Genomic DNA, 21617 nt, shown 5'->3' on the forward strand with positions numbered 1-21617 from the left:
TCTCTCTCTCTTTCTTTCTCTCACACAGCCAACGTACCAACACTACCAAACTAGGAATGACAGACTAGCTGTGGGGAAACACAAAGGTCTTTTTTTTTCCCAATGTAGCCTAAGACAAGATAACTGCTTCCACCTGCAGAGTAAAGGCATAAAAATGTGCCTTTTCATATCTCTGTATATTTGCTGCCAACCTTCAGGCCATAGCTCTGTCTTTCGCCACAGCTACTGTATATTTTTTACAAACCTATTCCAGCAATTTCCGAATTATATATTGCACCGTTACTGTGTTCACTTCAGCTCTGCAGGGATAAATTTAGTTTCAAGTTTGTTAACAAAACCAGTCGCAGCAGTCGCAGTGACAAAGGTTTCAGAGGGATCCTCGAGAGACTTGTCAACATTCCTGCTAAAATGCTCTGACTCCAAACAGTTGCTGCAGTAGGGCGTTTATATAAGCTACTTAAACTCAGCGCATGTTAATGTCATCTTGAAGGATTAGATCCTAAATGGGTTTTTCCGTCCCTGCCATAAGCTGCATGCTGAGTTTGCCTAGCAACACCAGTTTGTTTTATCTCAAGATGATAAACGGCGTTGCGGTAAACGTTCATCAGCCAGCCGCTGCTCCTCTGCATCACTGTAATGAACTGTGTGTGCCATGTGCGACGAGCTGAATGACCCAGAGACGTTCGCTGTACGTCATGCTGCAGTGCTGCAGGCCGGACGGGTGGCCCCCCCCCTGCTTGGTTACCTCTGGTCCTAGATGGTAGAGAGTGCAATGAACATGGGATTATCTTGAACCCAACTGGTCAACAGCATGTTGCTGCTGTCTGAAAGCTAATCAGTAATTATCCCCAAATACTCTGAGTGTCTTGTAAAGAAGTCAGAAAGAACATGGTGCTGACTCCACAGTGCTTCCGTGTTCATAAATAGAAAGTAATTGTGATTGATTGGTAGTTCAAGTTTCCTCAGGTTTCATTAAGGAAGTTATTTTATTTGAAACTGCTGTCCCTCCTTGAATCTAATCCGGTTCTCCACTCTCAGACCAGTCTGGTGAAGAGGCAAAACATACTGAGCCAAGTTAATATTTTTAGCTTTTTCAGTAGCCGCTGTCTGCAGGATGACGAGTACCGATTGAAGAGTTGTTTGTTTACACGTGGTTCTGGTATGAATCGGATGGGGCGGGTGTGCAAAAGCTATCTGATGGTGTTAAATGAACCTCAGATGGGTGTGGACTTGGCGCAAGGTTGATTTGTACATTCCCAGAGTTCTGCTGTGGGTCAGGCCTCTTAGTGGCCTCATAAGGACTCGTCATCTTGCCACTCATCTGCAGTGAACCACCTCCCCCAGTCAATCTGCTGTTTTTTCTGGGATAGTATTGCGGTGACATTGTGATTGTGCCAGTGCATGTTTTGCTACAGTCGGTATAGTCTTGTCTGTTGGGTGCCTGGCTGGTCAGATCAGATGTAAACATCCAAAGGTCTGACTAAATCTCTCATTTTGTTTTGTTTTTGATAGCCATAGAGGGAGGCAGCTGAACATATGTAAGATATTTTTCATCTTAATTGTTCCATGGAAGCAAAGATACAGTATTATAACTAAAAAACATAGCTCTTACTTCGGGGTTAGCCTGGTTGCTAACTTATGACCTAATCTGAGAGCAAACCTAGACTGGTTTTAAATCTATTTTTGAAACTGGCCTCAGCAATGCACACCTGGAGAATTTGACCCTTTAAAGATCATTTGTAGATATCCCCTGATTAACTTTTTTGGCCTCATGAACCTTTCATCCCTCAGCTGGACCCTGAGGGAACTAAGAAAAGTGTGAGTTTGGAAGCCAGTAAATAGGTCAGACCTTAGTAGGAAGTGGATCAGTGTTTGATAAAAGATATGACACCCTCAGGCTGTCTCACCAGACCCTGCAGAGCTATATGTTGAAGCCTTTTGCTTTTGCCATGAGCATGCTGTCTTTCAGATCAATGTCTGCAGCAGTGGAGATGAGGCTCAGCAGTCTAAAAGGTGCTCCATGTGGCATCCTGCTGCACTGTGGCTAGTATTTTGGCCTAAACATGCTTATGGCACCTTTTTTTCCTCTCCATCACGAATCCCTGTGGCCTCAGTAAACCTTACCATGCCACCATGCAGCCTCCTCCAGGCAATCTGGGTCAGGCTCTGTCACTGCTGATTAAAAAGGGGATTTTTTTTGTGTCATCCATTGGGGGAGGAGCATGGGGATAAGAGGTGGGAGGAGACGAATCATAAACACAGCAGCATCAGCAAGCCGTTGCCACAGAAACGGACAGTTGTTAGGCTGTTTTTCTTTTTTTTTACTATTGGATTGAGATGCTCAGTCCTTCTTCCTGCTGTGGAGGATGCAGCTGTCACTCTGCTCTGCCACACACAGTTTAAAATTCACACAAGTGAAAACGCAGGCTGCCGGTCAGGTCCCTGCTTGGATTTGCCCACATTATTTTTCACATACTGAGAAATGAGCAGTTAAGTTAATTTTTTATTCTGAAAATTGAGCAGTTACGTGTATGACCTTGTACCCCAGACAAGGACTCCGCTTAGGAAATACAGATTCACGCTGCGCTCGTGGCTTTACCACAAATCCCGAGCCTCATTGATTGAGTGGTGTGTAAGTGGTTGCTCTCTGGACTCCTAGGATTACTCAGAAGCATGTTCAGCACTTAATCCCCATATCACTGATGACGGAGAGTGAGGGATAACAGTGCCTAATTAAATGGACTCTGATCAATAGGGCGGGCAGTAATTATAATTAACTGTTTGATTTAGGCGACTTTTATTTGCTCAGTGTGTAAACAGAAGTGAGTCTGTTTCTTTCCTGCGTCACTCTGATCCAACCGTGTTCTGCCGTGTTCCTGTCACAATGTGACTTGATTTACACTGACAGAGAATCCTCAAGTAAATCAAACTGTGGGGCTTGGCAATAATATTATTTACCAAGTTTCAGTGGAGTCATGTTGTGATTGCATCACAAGATTTTGTGTTGTCCAGGGATCCAAAAATAGGATCTTTTTTATTTACATGTGTGAAGGGTTTAGTCCGATCTAATTCCCTTTGCTTGGTCGTTTAGGATCTGGTTCCCACCGGCAGCGTCCCAGGATTCACTAAGCTCTGAGGCCAACAAATCTCTTATTGAATCTTTTAGCAATCATCACTATTTTTTGGAAGCCAAAATCAATGTACAAAACACTCAGGTCAGGTCTTTTTAGCTGGAGCTGACAGTAGTCTTTGAAATTATAACCAACATCTGTAGGTAATTAACGATAATTCTCTAAGTAACTGGTCAAAATGAAAGTCTTGGCTGATGTTAATGTGCTCTCTGAAGCTGATGTTTGTACTCTGTCCAATATTGTTTGTTAGACCACTTCTCTAATTGCTTTTTTTAGAAGTTCAATAAGACCAAAAGAGTGGGTCTTAGGTCTCAGGTGAGACCATGTAGCTAATAGTGTCATGTCCGTTTCAGTAGTCAGAATCTCGGTTGATTTATATCGTCAAAATAATTTAAGTAGACCTCCAAAAAGGTGTGCTAAAGTAAGTGAACTGCAGCTGTTAATTTGGTGTCTCAGATACAAATTCAGGTTGTAGCTACGTGTTTTAAACATGAATTAGGCTTTCAATAAAAACGGCAGTGTTTGTGTGAAATAATGTGATACATTTTTGAAGCCTAGTTTTTTATTCACTTACAAATATTGAAGCCAAACCTAATAAGATCCAATAAGGTATTTGTAAGGATTCAGATGATGATTTGGATTCAGATGAGATCAATATTAATTAAATCCCGTCCTTGACATCAGACCACAGCTCATTGCATCAATTAGACTGTCTTGGCTAATGGCTACGGCTCTTTAGTTCTCACTCAACTTTTTTTTCTCCTCAAAACACCTCCCGCATCTGGCCTTCCCCATCACTTCTCCTCTTCCTCAGGATGCAGCACATTATAATTGGTGGCATCGTACAATCGCCCGTATATTGTGCGCCTGCTTCTCACATGTTCCTGTTGGCATCTCTACCCTGATAATTAGGCCAAGCCACCTGCTGAAGAAGCTGTTACCAGCTGCTGTCAGAGAGTCCCAAACCTCTCTGTGCTTGTCGTCTTCAAAAGAGCAGCTGCGACTCTCCAGCGGAGAGACGTATATGCTCTGGTCTTGTGCCCTTTCTCCTCTGTGCCTTCATCCTACCACCCGACTGTCCAACAATGAGACTGTGGGTAGCTCTGTCTCGGCTCGAGGAAAACATCTGAAGCAGGATTACAAACAGATCACTGTCGCAGGGCAGAATGACAAGGCTTTGCTCTGTTGCATTAACCGCTACCCACCGTGTCTCCATCGTTCTCCCTCCTCTGCTGACCCGGTGTTCACAAAGCTGGCAGTCTGGCCCGCGTTCAGCATCACATCACAATGTTTGAAAACATGCCTGGCCTGTCTGTGTAATCTCATGGCAATCAGAAATCATTATTATTATTGTAACAGCAATCGAAGCTTGCATCACTGTAATATTAGAAAATCTTTGGCCTTGCACAGGAAAGACACGGCAGAACTGGTTCACAGAAGTGGTGAATTATAAAGTAGATCATTATAATGATGTTTCTGGTTCCTGACAATGAAGATCATTTCATTAATGATGTGTGGATTCAAATCTGTAGGACATGAAACAAAAACAAATGGACTTCAGTCAGAGCTAACTAATGCTGGTGCCATTTAGGTTAATGAGGGCTTTTACTGCTTCCTGGAATAGTTGGAGACTAGTGATGACACGGGGTTAATTGGACTCAAAGATTAAGTTACTGCATGTCAGGTTAAAGTAGCCTAATGCCATTGACCTACAAGGTAGAAGGAGAACCTGATTGCAGGCGGACTGAGCACCACACAAATGTACACGAGAATATTTAGGGCATGATTAGCATTATCTACGTTTAGTTGAAAGTAGCAACAATATTTTCAAGCAGTGTATTCAACAAAAATATGTTTTACCACAAAATAATATAAGATATACAATATCCCATTAATGAAAAATTATGATAAAATGATCATGTGTCTTTATACAGTTAAAACCAACTGTACCAAATAACATTAGACTTCTTGTAAAAGGTCCTTAAAGCTAATACACAGTGATGCTATAAATGGACAGAAATGGTTCAAGTGCTAATCACTTTGATCACTATCTGTCTTCATAGTTGCAGTTACAGCTACAGTTGACAATACAATTGTTACACACATTAAAATCTCAGTTTCACAACGAACAGGAGGAAGATTTATTTGAAGCAAAGATCCATTAGAACATTTGTAATGGCTCAAATGTGAAACCACACCGGTTATTTGAGTTATTTTGGCCTTTTTCACAGCAGAAACTTAGATTTGTTCCAGTTGTAAAAGCAGAGGCATTACTGGTAACATTAACGACGGCTCTGTTTTTTATGTTGTGAGTGAGCCAGCCAGCCAGGACCTTGAAATTGAAGCAGCTAAATGGAACTATTTTATCATTTACACCTTTTCCTGCTGTGACATGTCAAAATATCTTCCATGAAAAACACCTATTAGACCACGTCTTTGGACTGTGTGGGCGTGTGCAGACTGCGCTTGATTGACATCTCCCTGACTCTCCTGTCAGCTTTATGGCACCTCTCAGGTCGAGGACACATTTATCATCCTTCAGTACATGGCGTCTGGTGACAACTTATAATTCCAGCATCGCTCTGCCCACCTTCAAACTAATAATCTCAGCTAACTGAAAACACCTGTGTGAGTGTGCAAGGCATTTTACAGGGTCTTGAAATTCCTTTTTTACTGAGACTGTTTGACCCCCAACAGAGTACAGGCCAGATAATGAGTTTGTAAAAACGCTCCTAAAGATCCTTTTTGAGTCATTGATCTGACTTCGACAAACCCAAACAGATATTTAAAGACTATTTTTGTGCTACAGGGACAGTTGCTACAGGGAAAAATACATGCTTATTGCTAATTTTCTCCTTGATGCTAAAACCCTTTTCCCCCCCAGAAGTACATATAGTCACATAATGAGTTTGTAAAAAAGCTCCTCCAAAAGTCCTTTTCGAGTTGATCAACAACTTTGGCAAACCCAAGCAGATATGTAAGGATCATTTTTATGCCACAGGTACAGTTAACAACATCCACGATGGCCACATAACAGATCAAAAAGCAAACATTTCATAACATTCAATTTCCATGACAGAAATGTCTCATTATGCTGGATACAGTATTCTTTGTGAGTGTCGTAGTTACCATGCGTTTTCTTTGAATCTATAAATCTCCTCATTGGAGACCCAACTCACCTTCAGACAACCAAAACAAATCAGGGTTCTTCAACTGGATGTTTTCAATCAGATGGTTCCTCAAGACATTGTACACAGGGCAGTGACACATAATGAAACACAAAATGAAATTAATCCTCGACTTCACCAAAATCACAGAAATCGCATAAACGCTGGCCTTCAGGAAAACCTTTAGAACTGTTGAACTCTTCATACGACATATGAAGGAATTTAAGTTCAGACGGGACAGAGGACCACCTCCATATTGTTTGTGAACTTTTCTCATATCCAAGTGTTTAGACTAAATGCAGATGCTTTTTAAACAATCATTTGCCATTTTTTAATATCCCTCATGTCTGTTTGTTGACTTTGCTTTTTCTCTGCTTTTATTATCCAGATAAGTGTTTGTCCTTCAATATTTATCTGTAAGGAGACACACACAGGATATGAATACACATGTTCTTTTCCCAAAGTTTAATATGATTGCTTCACTCTGTCTTATATAATGTAAGAGGGCCGGATGTTTTTTTTTTGTTTGTTTGTTCTTTGAGATTAAAAAAGCATTTATTTCCATGACAGGGCTTCAGTGTCCCAGCTCTGCCATATATCTCACTCGATAAAACCCTTTTTTTCTTTTCCCATCCGGCTGCAGTGTGTTTTACTTAAGTGAGTTTTCTCTGTATTGTCATCTAAAGAGTCATGGGATGTGGAAGCTCGGCTGTCGCAGCCCCTGAATTATAAAACAGGACAGAGATCCGTTGGCTCTTCAGTCAGCATTTACTGTTGTTTTTTTAACCTCTGATATTGGTATGAATATAATGAGGCAATGTCAAATATAAACAGTAGCGCTGCAAGTAACGGTTATTTGCATTATCTTCTATGAAATGTAAGTCCAAGGTAACATGTTTAAATGTCTTATTTTGTCCAAACAAACTAAAGTGAAGATATTCAGTTTATGATACAAAACAAATAAAAGCAGCAAAATCCTTGTTGTTTAATAAATGACTGAAATAATTGATGTACTACTAAAACTAAATTATATTGAATATATATTAGGTTTTTGTTTTAATCCATGAAGGTTCAGAAAATAAAGTAATTTAGTAAATAAGAATATACCATATTAACACCAATTAAAATACAATGGCATTTACAATTGTGCTGTAAATCTGCATTAAATGTTACTTCAAGTGGCATTTCCCAAATAATATTGATAGCCATAACAAACCTTGTGCAACTGACATTAAGAAGTGAAACAGTGGCCACAAACAGTGGTGTGCTTGTGTTAAATTACAGAAAATGATGTAGTAAAACACAAACTGTATGTCCAGTAGGCACAGTGGAAGACACCTGATTTGTCCTACTACATAAAAAATAATCTTGTGACCAGCAGTCTGAACTTATATCAGGGCTCTGGTAAACAGAGGTTAAAACAGACTGATATGAGGTAGTGAAGCCTTTACAAAGGCCTGACGTTGACCTCCCATTTCAGGCCGTGACCTCTCTGAGGCTTGGATTGAGGCAGAGCTCAGCTTAACGCGACAGGGTGTTGAGAGGAAGAGAGCTGTGAGAAGCCGGTGTGTCGGCCGGCCGTAGCACCGGACGAAGCTCTGCAGTAACCCCTGCTCATCCTCGGGTCAAAATGCTAATAGTTTTAAACGTGCTCTTAAGCTGCATTTTCTTTATATATCAACCATATGGCATCAGTGAAACCGCTCTTACACTCGTCTGCTCCAGTGAAAGTTAGAAGTTAAATAGATGAGAAGACACTGTTTTGATATCAGTTTGCAGCCGGTGTGTGCGGAGGAGTGGTTTCAAATTTGAGATGATTTGATGTAAGCGGAAGTTAAAGCAGGATGATCCTGATGTAATGGCATTTGAATGTGAGTTGAGCGCCTACTTTAAGCTTTGGCTAGTTATTTAGGTCATGGCTGTGTAGAGCCAACAGGGTTACTGTAGGGTACAGCTGACCAACAAGCCACCTCAGTGTCTCACTCATTTACAGCTGTAACAATGAGCTGATCATTCATTGGTGGATCAAAGAGATCATCAGGAACTACTGATCATTATTTTAGACTAATGTGAAGATTTGATGCTTTTGTGATAGAAATATTGAAGTAAACACATGGTTCACAGAAGCCATATTAATTGATCTAATTAAATGTGCAATGTCACATTTGTTCGATATGATTCTTAAGATATTTTGTAAGACTTTCTCCCCCTTCAGTGTGAATAATGTTTTCCTTGACAACTGATGTTGACGTTGATACTAAAAGCCACTCAGGTAGGCTGAGGCTTCACTTCCTGGGGTGAAAGCCGCCGTCTAAGGCTGTTAGTTCTTACTTATGGATCACTGAAGATTTGGTAGCCTTTAATATCCTCTGTACCTCATCAAAATAGACTTCACTTCAGAGGCGACTTCTACCTGTTAATCCTGTCGGCGTGAGCGGGGGCCGAGTTTACATAACAGCTCTCTGCATAAACTGATGTCAAGCCCCGATCGTGTCGTTTTGGATTTTGTGTCACACTTAATGTTTACTCTGTTTAAAGTCAATCGTATTTAATCTCAGTAAGGGGATTAATTCATTTAAATTGGCTAATGTCCTGACAGCAAGTTTGTTTTTGTTGTTGTTCACAAGTTCACGTCTTGGGTGTCACCCAAATGTCACTGAGGAACAGTCTGCAGGATTAGAGTGTTAGTAGTATTGTCCAAAAATAGATTAGGAAGTGGCGCTCTAGTTAGATATTCTTTGAGAAGTGCAAGATATGAATTTCGCTAGTTCACCTAAAGACAAATTACTGTGATTGAGATCAAATGTGACAGCAAAAAAAAGTACAAAAAGTAGATAAATTGGGGCACCCGGTTAGCTCAGTCAGTAGAGCTGGCGACCCATATATGGAGTTGCTGCAGTGGCCTGGGTTAGAATCCGACCTGCGGCCTTTTGCTGCGTGTCATCCCCTCTCTCTACCACCCTTTCCTGTCTATCTTCGGCTGTCCCTATCTAATAAAAGGCATGAAAAGGCCAAAAAAAATAAATTTAAAAAGAAAACATACCTATGAATATTATATTAAAAAAAGAGAAGAAAAAAAAAGTAGATAAATTGATGTCTATAATCATAGCCAATAACATTGTGCAGATTCCGTATGTGTAGGTGTTTATCAGAGTCTCACTGTGTTATTAGCCAATGTAGCAGGCAGTAATTTGAGTACCACAGATGATGTCATGGCATGCTTTAATAGCTTCATACTTATGAATGACCAAGACCTAATGTCTAATGAGATGCTAGGGCAAAACTGAAGCAGATTGTGAATCATAGAAAATTGGACTCATGTTGACGTGTATCTTTTCATCAGCTTTCGTGTAGATGGTTAAAAAAAAGTCCCTAAAATAAACCCACAGACTAACCATGTACGAGATATGTAAGGTCAGAGTTAACTAGCTCATGCACAGGCCATGCGTTTAGTAGAGATTAACAATTTATATGTGATGTATGTAATGTAATTTTTACTTTAAAAAAATAAAGGCTTCCTGAAGGCAGTTTATGCAGTACAATAGTCAGCTAACAACCACAGATGTATTATAAAAACTGGATTCTATGTAGCCTAACTGGATCCATTAAAATCCTTTGGTAATTCAATTAAGTATTCATATATATAAACCCTTATTTTCAATAATAGTATTAATTCAGTGTCAATACAGACCAAATGGCTTTACAATGAACAGATAGAATATGTGAAGTTTGTACTTTTTCTCAATAGAAATGCCTTTAACCTACTCCACTGCATGGTAGCAGCATTTCTTTCCCAATCAAGACAACATTTTGCTGTTATCGTGCATACCTGAAAACAGCTGTGTGCTGTTTCTGTGCAGTTGCTGAGACTAGAGGAAGGAAGCAGGCAGATGGATGGTTGTTAGGTGTGGTGTGTGAGTGAAGGTGTTATAGTCTGAATCTTTTGTGTAGCTGTCAGTGTGAGTGATACTTCACTGGGCATGCAGAAAATGGTCTGCTCTCAGTGTGAAATCTTTGGCCTGTTTCTCCCATGTCTCTTCAATCTTTAAAATACACTTCTGCTCAGAGGATGTTATGACCTGATGTATGCCAGAGGAGGAAGAGAGGGCTTTTGTTTGAAGGCTCTTTAAATTGTACAACCTTTAAACTTTATAGCCACTTAAAATGTAACCTTGAAATCTTGTGCTCTGCTTTATGCAGTTCCTCTGTCCCAAGACTCTTTCAATTGACCTTCTGACACAAACTCGTGTTCAGGCCCCAGTGGTGGAGAGCCCAGACGCTGGCTGTTGGCTTTATCTTTAGTAATCTTTTACTCTCAGTTTCAGTCTGGCCCCTTGCGAAAGTGGCACAAGCTGTTGTTTGGCCTCCTACATCGCACTGTCCCTCTGCTCTTATTTGGCTTTGGGGATTACTGAGCCAACTTGAGCAGGATTAATGAAGGAGAAGGAATTCCTTTTGTACAGTGAGTGCAGGAAATAAACTGAGGACGGTGCAGGCGCAGTGCATCTGACATTTCGATTACCATGAGCTTTTCTGTTTAACCTCATGCTGCTTTGGTTTATAATCTCAACCACTTGGCTTAGAGGATCTGAAGAAACTAAACTTGCAAACTGCAAAATTTTAAATGCCCATTATCTTTGTGGAGGACCTTTTTTTATCTGTATCGAACAGCATTAAATCAACCTCTCACAGGGTTTCACCTGGCTCCACATTAATCTCAGGAGTGATTTTAAGAGTGCAGCCTGTCGCAGTCATCATCTCCTATGGTTTAATCTTTTTATGGTGTTTTGGCTGAACCATTAGGAAGCTGTATATAATGAAGGTGCTCGTATATGGTCACGTACTCATGTGGAAAGGTGTGAAAATAAACAGCACGACGTCAGCGACCTAAACCACAAGTGCTACGTGTGAAATACTGATTCTGATCGAAATTTTGCACAGCGTACAAAACCAACCCTTGCTGTTCCTCCAAGGGAATATGGGGCATTTGTATATTCAACATTTATTTTAAGTCAACTTTCCAAATTTTGCGTAGTGCGTAGGTTATAGGATCCATCTGTGGCTTAATTAATATCCGGAAAAGGACAAGCCTCATGGACAGGAGCTTTCCCAGCCTTTTCTGTTGGTCTCTAAACAAATTAGAGGGAGACAAAAACACTAGAGCTGAGCTTTGTTATTGAATTACATCTGACATGCTCCCCTGAGAGTATAATTCACAGGATACTAAAAGGCTCCGGCAAACTACAACATGAACAAATTAGTTTGTTCTGTACTTATCTCGTAACAGGACCGCTGGAAGGGAAAAGGGATTTAGAGGCAGTTTGGAGAAGTAGTGTATTACAAAGATTACCCACGGCTGTGGTCATGTATTGTCCTTCATGGAGATTTAATGTGCTTAACTTGTTGTTTTTTTTTCTTCAGCTTAACCCTGTCATGACAAACATGAAATATATCCCTTTAGAGCTTGTACAGGCACAGTTGTCTTTTTATGTTTGACCTGAGACCAAGGGTCATTTGTTTTTAAATAAGATCCGGAGAACGAATTACTGCAGCACTGAGATGGAAGGAGAAAATAAGTTTGTGTAACAGTTACCACATCTTGGGTAATATCCTTTAGTTTCTTCCTAAGAGTAAGGATTGACACAAGTCTTATGTCTACGTGTAAAGCAGTGGCGCCCCCAGAAATGTTTCATAGGGGTGGCCAGATGGGGATGAAAACTCTTGGGGTGGCACACTAAAACAAAAAGTCAGAGTGGACTGCATTTGTTATTTTCTTTCACATTAACTATTCCTAATGTAAAATATAAAATATCAGACAGAAGCTTACTATGCATGTTCAATTCGCGAGGAGGAGCCAGTAGGCGGTCCAGCGATTGTCCCTTTGGCGGCACCACTGATGTAAAGTACAGAGCTGGAGCCAAGATGTGGTTAGCTTAGCTTAGCATAAAGTCTGGACAGTTATTGGATTTATGAGGAGTTAGGGGGTCACCTCCCGGCTCTAGCGCTTTACTTTATGGACAGACATGAGAGTGATGTCGATCTTCTCGCCTAACTCTCAGCAAGTAAGCGAATAAACATAAAGACATGCAGAATTTAACACACAGTTTGTGTTGTTTAAGATTTGTTCATGTTTCCATGCAGCAGCTCCCAAAGAGGTAAAAAGAAAGTTTTTTTGAACACCTCTTATACGAATATTAGGCTCCAGTTGATGAAGGGAAAAAACAACTATACTGAAGCAACGTTGGACTTGAAACTCTGCTTATGCTTTGACTACAAGATCCAGTTCACGTTCTCAACTTGTTGCATGCTTTTCCTCTGCTCGATTTGACCTTAAGACAAAAGATAAAACATATTTTAGTTAATCTTTCATGTGAAGATTATCGACACGTTCAAAATTGCATTCCCCTTGTTTCCTGTGCAGAGGCAGCAGATTGATAAGGAGGCATGGTCCCTCACAGATTAGTAATCTTTTCCACATGTGAAGCTCGTGCTGTGGCACAATGTTATCATCAAGGAGACAGCGTTTCTTAAAGCAGCCGGAGGCCGGCACGGATCTCGGTGGAAACATTTATCCTCTCAGTGGTCGTGGACTTGTGGGCTAGCTGAGCCGTCATCTCCTGGAAGGTGATTTCACTAACTGAATTTCCTCTTTGAGGTTTCCTGTGGTGAAAGCAATTGTGATGTTGTTGCTATGAGAAGACAACACTCGGTTTCTAAGGAAACACTCGAAACAGAGAAAACAGGCCTCATTTGCAACACCACAGGCAAATTTGCTAGTCACTTAGTGACTGCAGCCCTCTGTCATGAAAGTGCTGTTAAACTGCACAGTTTCATTGGTTTGTAGCCACAATAGCTTCCGCCTGCGTGCCTACATGAGTTTGTGGGTGTGAATCCTTCTGTCTGTGTATATTGAAGTTGTAAAAGCTATTTGAGCTTAATTGTTTAAACTTTGATTTCAGATTTTAACAGATGAGATTTTGTCCTGCATTCAGAGAGGAAGTTGGCCTGAGCCTGCTATCTACCTTATTTTCTTATTACAAAACCTCAGAAGCTAACTGAAGGAAGAGGTAAAACATGTCATGCTTTGGCGCCTCACAAAGTTGGCTCATTTCCGAGTGTCAACCGCAAGGATGTTTCAGCTGTATGCTTGTGAGAAAAAGAGGCAGCGTGATCCCATCCCAACATTAAAACACCCGTATTTCTTTGTTTCACACTCCTCTTCTTGCCTAAATGAGTTAGTTCATACCACATTATAGGTAGCGAGCCACACCTAACAAATCTGTGAGCCATTTCCGTTCTGTGAAGAATAAACTGATGTGAATGAGGCTACAATCGTGAATTTGTTGACTCCCTTCCTATGTGGGTGGTCAGGGCAGGAAGCAGACCATGCATTCACTCTCAGCACTAGCCAGAGACATACAAAGCTTAGTCACAGTTTCCACGCTTGTTCATTAACTAGCTGCTTTTGGCATTCGAACAAAATCTTACTGGAGACTGATAGCAGCGATGTGCAGGCCAACCTGCAGCCAGTAAAGAGGATGTTTCTAATGCTGCAGGGCCGGAGGAGGAAGTGGAATATCAGAGATGATTTTATCTTATTTTGATGGTAATTTGAAACTAGCATTGCTGTTCTTGTGAGTAGCAGTGGCCAAACTTGGATCTGCTTTGTTGCTGTGTGTGTGCCAAATACAGTCCAACAGTCCATACTGCAGTCTAATAATACCACAGATCACTGGACTTCCAGTCAGGGAGAAATTTGTCTCCCAAATTGAGCTTTGAGTCTTCATTATCTGCCTGCAGTCTGAGTCACAGTGCCAGACTCTCACCCTGCTGACAGCACTTTAATGAGGATTTTGGACCAAGCTCCACATTTTATCTCCAGCTGCCCACTAGAGCAGATTGGGACCAGTGAACATGTCTCTGCAGTCAGGTGTCTTCCTCAAAGTGTGTGTTTTTATCTGTTTGTTCAGTGTGTTGCCCTGCGAGGATGAGTAGGCGGAGCCATGTGATCGTAACGAGTAGCAGTGACTGTGTGTGTTGTTACCACTGCTGCACTCGCCTTGTGGTATTAACTGGCTGATATGATCTTTCATGACAGCGAAAAATGTTTCTCTGTTTGCTATCTTGCTTCACACTGTGCCACCTGGAAAAGGCCACATAAAAGTAGAGCTGAAACGAAACAAAAAGGGCTTCTTAAATGGGTTGAAGGTTTGCAGCTTTTTGGATTATTGCTTGGCCGAAGCAAGACATTTGAATCGAGACATCACTTTGGGCTCTCAAAACTGGTCATGTGCATTTTTCAGATTGTTTGACACTTTATGGACTGACTAATAATAATAACACTTACGTGCTGTGGAGTTATATTACAGCCCATGGCCTCCCTTGATGTTGATACATTGCTAAAATTGTCTGCTCTGCATAAAGAGTTGATTTTTAAATGTAAGTCATTCATGAATTCACTGACTTTGTTGCATGCCACACTTGTCTTAGATATATTTAAAAATAAAATAAAACCTTACTGTCCCACCAGAGCAGAAAATGTCTTTGTCTCACCAATAAAAACACAATAAAACACAATATAATAAACAAGCAATATATGTGCAAAAGTTGATATTGAACGTATTGATTGCACATGATACAAGGGATCTTTTGTATATCTATTTTTTTTACTGGAGCATTATTCTGAAGGCATTATAGTATTATACATTGCATCTCGTGATTCTGGTTGGTGATCTGCTGTGCAATATTTATGGCTGTTCTAACAAAACTGGGGTACTTGTTTTTGAAGTGTCAGGTGATTAAAATTAAAACCAAACATTAAAGTTGATATCTGTTTCTTGTGCAGGAATCCTCTTTTCCACTCTGGTGTTTGGACCAGCTTGTGGCTTCATCCTCGGTTCCGTCTGCACTAAGTTCTACGTGGACGCTGTCTTCATCGACACCAGTGAGTTTAACATTTCTCCACTGCTCTTCTGAACGTGTTTCTCTGTGCATATGGTGTATTGATTTTCTGCTGTGCCTTTCCACAGGTAAGCTAGACATCACTCCAGACGACCCGCGGTGGATCGGGGCCTGGTGGGCAGGCTTCCTCCTGTGCGGTGCCTTACTCTTCTGCTCGGCCCTCTTTATGTTTGGCTTCCCTCAGTCACTGCCGACCAAGGAGAGAGAGGAGGAGGCAGACAGTGAGCAGGTTATGCTTCCTCCCTCTCTGAATTCAGACTATGAGACTCCTAAGTCCAGTAATGGGGTTGTACGCAACCACGAGCCTGCCAACAGCCCCACCTGCTGTCAGCAACTCAGGGGTGAGTGTGCAAGACCCTGTAAGAGTGGTGCAGTGTTGTCATGCAAGGAAAATACACATTCTGTAAATGTAAAAACATTTTAAAATAGAGGACATATTATGATCAATTTATTTTCTATATTTGTCAAATATGAATAAGAATTAAAATGTTAAAGTATGAGTTTGAAGCTATTGAAATTGCTTACTACTAAAAGTGACCAGCTCAGTGGTAGAAAAGGGTTCTGCTCCTTTTAATTAAAAGTAATCATACTTCTATACTATACTACTTGTGTCACAAGTAAAGTGCTGGAAATGTTCATTTGTCATTGGTTTATTATTCATATTATTTGATTGCTAAACAGAGCAGATGACAAAGAACACATTAAGACAACAAGAGAGTCATGTCAGTCCTGTTAACCAGCATGCTAGGATATTAATACTTTTCCTCTTTATGTCTGCATGACTAGTGATCCCCAAGGTGACCAAGCACCTTCTGTCGAACCCAGTGTTCACCTGCATCATCCTGGCAGCCTGTATGGAAATTGCAGTCGTGGCTGGCTTTGCAGCCTTTCTGGGAAAATACCTCGAGCAGCAGTTCAACCTCACCACCACCTCAGCAAACCAGCTGCTAGGTCTGTGTTGACAGCAATCATGCACAGGCACACACATCTGTATACCAGTATAATAAACATGTTTTGTCGTCACTTTATTTTTAAGGAATGACCGCCATTCCATGTGCGTGTCTGGGGATCTTCATGGGCGGTCTGCTGGTGAAGAAGCTGAACTTGTCGGCGCTGGGAGCCATCCGCATGTCCATGCTGGTCAACCTGATCTCCACCGCCTGCTACGTGTCCTTCCTGTTCCTGGGCTGTGACACCGGCCCTGTCGCAGGAGTGACAGTCACATATGGCAACAGGTAAGAGAGAGCCTGACAAAAATGGCAGCCATTTGAAATTAATGTTGAATACAGGTTAAAGCACTGACAACTCTCATTGACACTTATTTATCCAACTGGTGACAGCTTGTAAACAATGTGTAACTAGTGATGAGGGGTCATAAGTAGACATTTCTTTGTTTACAAGCCCAAAAAGTTGGAAACCACTGGGTTATAGAAGTATCTGTTATATGAACATATCTTAACAACACCCTGAAGTGAGTGTAACATAGTCACACTGTGTTAAAGTTACCAGGTTTAAAAAGAATTTAACTTCCTGGATAACTGGTCTTCTGACATGCTCTGTTCACCCAGGATTTTCCAGTTTAGCAGAGTGTCTGTTTCCATGACAAAGCTGGTCTTGTAACGATTAACATTCAGCTGATCAGGAACAGAGTATTGTATGTAAGAACAGATTAAATAGTTGCTCCCCAGAAAACGAACATCTCCATCTAGAGTCAGCAGAGATTTGAATACTATAGATTGTGAAATAAATGCATTAGGATTTGTGTCCTATCATAAGGACCCAGTTGGTCTAATAAATAAATATGAGCTGTGAAAAGCTCCTTCCAAGATTAGAGGACTTTATTGGAGGTGAACTGCAGAGGGTCTAAATGTGTAAATAAAAATTCTTATCACTGCAGGTCATTGGGGCAGAGTGGGCTTACTTTTTATTCAGACAACTTTGTGTCATCTCATTCAGTCTATAAAAAAGATTTCTATTCAGAAAGTGACCTCGTGTTCCTCAAAGCTGCGCTGAATACGAATGTCACAGACTTTACCGAATCAGTCATCAGTCCTATGGTTTTAGAGCAAAGTTATCGTTCAACAGGACATTTCATCGACTTTTATATTGATTACCTGTTCGACTGTAACTACTGCTACTTAATAGAATTGCTGTTTTTCATACATATAAAGAGGCATTTATTAAAATCGTTGTCGCTATCTATTTATTGTGGCCTGTCGTTGTCTAAAGCTGGGAATTGTTTGACATTTTCCGATAATATTGTCAATAAAATACCTAAGTTTTGACAGCGATTCCAAAAAGCTACTTTTATACTAAACAATTTTTTTGCTTTAACAAAATAAACCAAACTCCTTAAATTTATTAAATGTTATCTAAACAAAAGCAGCCTCACAAAAACTTTATCTACAAAGGAAGAAATCTAAATTTGGTAAAATTATCATTCAATTAGTACATTTCTGGTTAAAGAAGAAGAAAACAATACAGCATATCTGGCATTCTTACTCTTTTATGATAGTAAATTTAATGTCTCCGGGATTTAGACTGTTCGTCAAATGAAAAAAGACGGTTGAAGACAGCAAAGACATTTTGGACACTGGCATATGCTATCGGCCTTTGTCACGGTTTCATGTCCGGAGCTGCAGCCGATACAACAATATCACAATATGGAGTATCATCTTTGGCCTGAGCTATAGTAGGGAGGGAGGGGATAATTGATCTTTTACACAACATTTTTAAAATTACACATTTTGCACACATGTACAGACAGTCAATTACTCCTGTGTTCGAGCAAAGACACTTGTGTTTTGTATTACATGGAGATGTCAGGGGTTCTCCAGGCGTGTGCCTCTTTGCATTAGACCACTTACTGTAGATCACTGAGCAAGTGATTAATCGGGCATTGTTATAGATCTTTTCAGTGTGAAAGCAGTATTTTTCTCTGTATGGCGGTCCCTTTTAGAAATACTGACTTTAGGCCTTTCACTAGTTTTCAGTGTGGTAGCCTGGACTCAGTCTGCTCCAGAACAGGTTAGCTCTGCAGTGCAGTTTCCATGGAGATGTTAAAATTGGTCCAGAGACCCATAGCATTACTGATAAAGGGCTGAGAGTGTTTCTTCGATTTTGCTTGTGCCTCATACAGATGTACAGTAGTTGGTACTTAGAGTGGGAAGGGATGCTCAGCTTTCTCTCCCTGTCTCTGTTCAGGACTCTGCGGGTCGGCGAGAAACCAGACGCTCAGTGCCTCAGTCACTGCAACTGCTTCACCTCCTCCATCAGTCCCGTGTGCGGCTCCAACGGCATCACCTACTTGTCCGCCTGCTTCGCCGGCTGCAACCGATCGGCAAGCACTCAGGCCACATCAAACATCTCTCAGGTCTTTACCCTAAGACTGCTCTGTGATCGTGATCAGTGAAGTGGGTGGGATAGTTATCTACCTGACTGTACTGCAGAAAAACGACCAGCTTAATCACAGATGATTTTCTTTATTAAAAATTATAGTTCAAAGTAGATGAGTTCAGTTTTTAACGGTTCTGTCGTCAGCTATCACACGCAGGGCAATCAGGTTTTACCGTGGTTTTGAAATCAGATGTCAACTGCAGATAAGTCTCTTCTATATTCAAATCACATGCTGAGAGAATTTCTTTCAGCTCAGCAGCACAAAACAATTATTACTGCTATCTCTCATGCCATAGTTATTGTAGTATTTCATTTTTTAAGTGCAGATGTAAAGTACAGATCACTTAGCTCTACTGTGTTGATACTGGCTTTTCCTCCAAATGTGAAAATAAGACTTAGACTTAGACAGACTTTAAATGAAATTACGTTGCAATGGCACATAGCACAGCCCAGGAATAAAAGGGAGGCAGTAATGTACATTCTAAAACAGATATGGCAAATTTAAAAGAGAGAGAAAAAATTTGTATAACGACCCCAGTAGATAATAAATATTGCACAGTGTATTTGCCTATGTAAAAGAAACTTTTGTATATAATACAAATAAAATAAATACGATAAATATATTGCACAATATAGTTACATATGTGGAAACCTTTTTGTAAAAGACGGATAAAATAACTGAGATCAATATAAAATAGCTAAGATAAATATAATTTAAAATAACAAAATAACATGTCTTCCCTGTGATTCATCTGACTTGTATTATTCAAATGGTTCTCAGTTTAACCCTTTTGTCTTTTTCTCTTCACAGAACCTGACTGGATGCAGTTGTATATCTGCTGACCCTCAATCCGCCACAGCGGTTCCAGGGAAATGTCCGACGCCGGGCTGCCAGGAGGCTTTCCTCACCTTCCTGTGTGTGATCTGCGCCTGCAGCCTGGTCGGAGCCATGGCACAGACTCCTTCTGTTATCATCCTAATCAGGTATATATGTGTGTATTTTTGAGTATATGAATGGGTGTCTTCTTGCATAGAAGTATATGGAAAACAAAACATAATTTTATTCTATCCGCTTCTCTTGAAGGACTGTGAGCCCTGAACTGAAGTCATACGCACTCGGAGTGTTGTTTCTTTTGTTACGACTCCTCGGTAAGAACTATTAAAACAACTTCTATCAAATAACACATTCATTTTAAATACTATGGGTCTGTGTCTAGAACCTCAGACGCTTTGAAGCACATACAGAGGCAGTTAGTGTTTGGGTATTAGTATACTGTAAAGAAAGAAAGGGTAAATCAGTAAAAGAAAGACTGATGATTTGCTTTTGACCCAGAATGCACACAAAGTAGTCTTTATTATCCTTGAAGTTATTTTTGTGGGCTCAGTTAGTGTTTCTGTTTTACAGGATTCATCCCCCCTCCTCTGATCTTTGGTGCTGGGATCGACTCGACTTGCCTTTTCTGGAGTTCGGACTGTGGCGATAAGGGTGCTTGCCTGCTATACGACAATGTAGCTTACAGGCATCTGTATGTAGGCCTTGCCATCATTCTCAAGGGTGTCGCCTTCCTCCTCTACGCCACCACATGGTATTGCTTACGCAGGAACTACAAGAAGTACATCAAAGGTCATGAAGGCTACATGACACCAGCTGAGTTTTACCCCTCTCTCACAGACGGACCCAAACAAGTTGACAGGACAAAGTTTATATATAACCTAGAGGACCACGAGGTTTGTGAAAATATGGAGTCAGTTTTATAGTTTGTTACGCAAGAAATGGACAATGTGGACGTCCATATTCTCTCAGAGGACTATTTTATGATTTTATTCTTATTTTCTTGAAAGGATAAAATAAAATGTTTTGATAAAGGCAATCTATTTAACAGCCTGTTCAGGTCACAGGAGATGTGGCTCTCCACTGCCCTCCAACGTCCTCGGTCAGCTATCGAAAGGGTCCATTTTAGTCGTTTACGTATCAGCGAGGTGTTGTCCAGTGTTGCCGGTGAATTCCTGTGTTGAGTTGGTGGTAGAAGACGACTACAGTACTGTCTGGCTCAGTCCTAGTTGATTATTAGTGAGTGGACATGATGCTACTACAACTATAGTTGCCATATCGTTTTCTGTCGTGATTCCACTGATGTGTGTGGAAAATGACAGTTTTCTTTCAGTCAGTGCACTGTGTGTTCTGTCTGTCACTCTCTCAAAAGTGAGAGGTTTATGATAAAAAAACGTTTGGGTGGTTCTTCAGTTATTCATATTTAAAAGTTGCCAAGTGTTTACAAACTAATAGTTCAGCATTTTATTTCAGTGCAGGAAGGTTTCTTATAAAACGAGAACATAAACACCCTGTTTGGGTTATTATAGTGGCCTGTTAGATGTTTTAACTGTCAGAAAATCGAGTCTAATAAATCTAAACAAGGTCATGTTTTCATGTCATCGTGCACTGTTCGGTTTCTCGTTCTCTTGCTGGATCACAGGCACTGTTTTTGATACTGTTTAGACTAGACTATGAAGTCTTGTCTCATAGGCGCAAATGTGCAATTCATATCTGATACATCAATGTTTATTACTAGTTTTGTGTCAGACTGCAGGTTTGTTTTTAATTATAGCAGTTTGTTTCATTTCCATGTTTGTTTTTACATCTGCAGAGTTTATTCAGCCTAATATGTCTTAATAAGGGATTATTCAATAAGAATGTTAGTTATGTTTTCTTTTGACTTTTGCACATAGTGGAAGAGCAAAGAGGAAAATAATATTTCTTTGTGTTTGGACATTCAAGTTAAAGAGGTAATGAGTAATATATTTGTTTCATTAGGCCCAGAATGTTTTATTAGATTGTATTTGAGAGGACAGTATAAATTATATATAATCTAATTGTCTGAGATGTGTGTGTCTGATGCCACAGAAGATTTGGGACAATTCATGATGAAAGTAGTATGTTGCATTATTGGGGGTGGGGGGACGG

General features: G+C 40.5%; 1 protein-coding gene across 1 annotated transcript in view; it reads left to right on the forward strand.

Moving 5' to 3' along the window:
• slco3a1 (solute carrier organic anion transporter family, member 3A1) overlaps nucleotides 1–20748 on the forward strand; it is a gene marked incomplete at its 5' end in the record, with an annotated part of 26060 nt that extends 5312 nt beyond the window's left edge. Inside the window, 8 exon segments of the mRNA XM_035664488.1 lie at nucleotides 15144–15242; nucleotides 15328–15600; nucleotides 16046–16210; nucleotides 16296–16494; nucleotides 18464–18632; nucleotides 19467–19639; nucleotides 19740–19804; nucleotides 20061–20748. Coding sequence (XP_035520381.1) covers nucleotides 15144–15242; nucleotides 15328–15600; nucleotides 16046–16210; nucleotides 16296–16494; nucleotides 18464–18632; nucleotides 19467–19639; nucleotides 19740–19804; nucleotides 20061–20413 — 1496 coding nt within the window.
• Between the last annotated feature and the right edge of the window lie 869 nt (nucleotides 20749–21617).

The sequence above is a fragment of the Morone saxatilis genome, unplaced genomic scaffold (genome assembly GCF_004916995.1).
Source record: "Morone saxatilis isolate NCDOM2014 unplaced genomic scaffold, NCSU_SB_2.0 Contig2, whole genome shotgun sequence".
Classification (NCBI taxonomy): Eukaryota; Metazoa; Chordata; class Actinopteri; family Moronidae; genus Morone; species Morone saxatilis.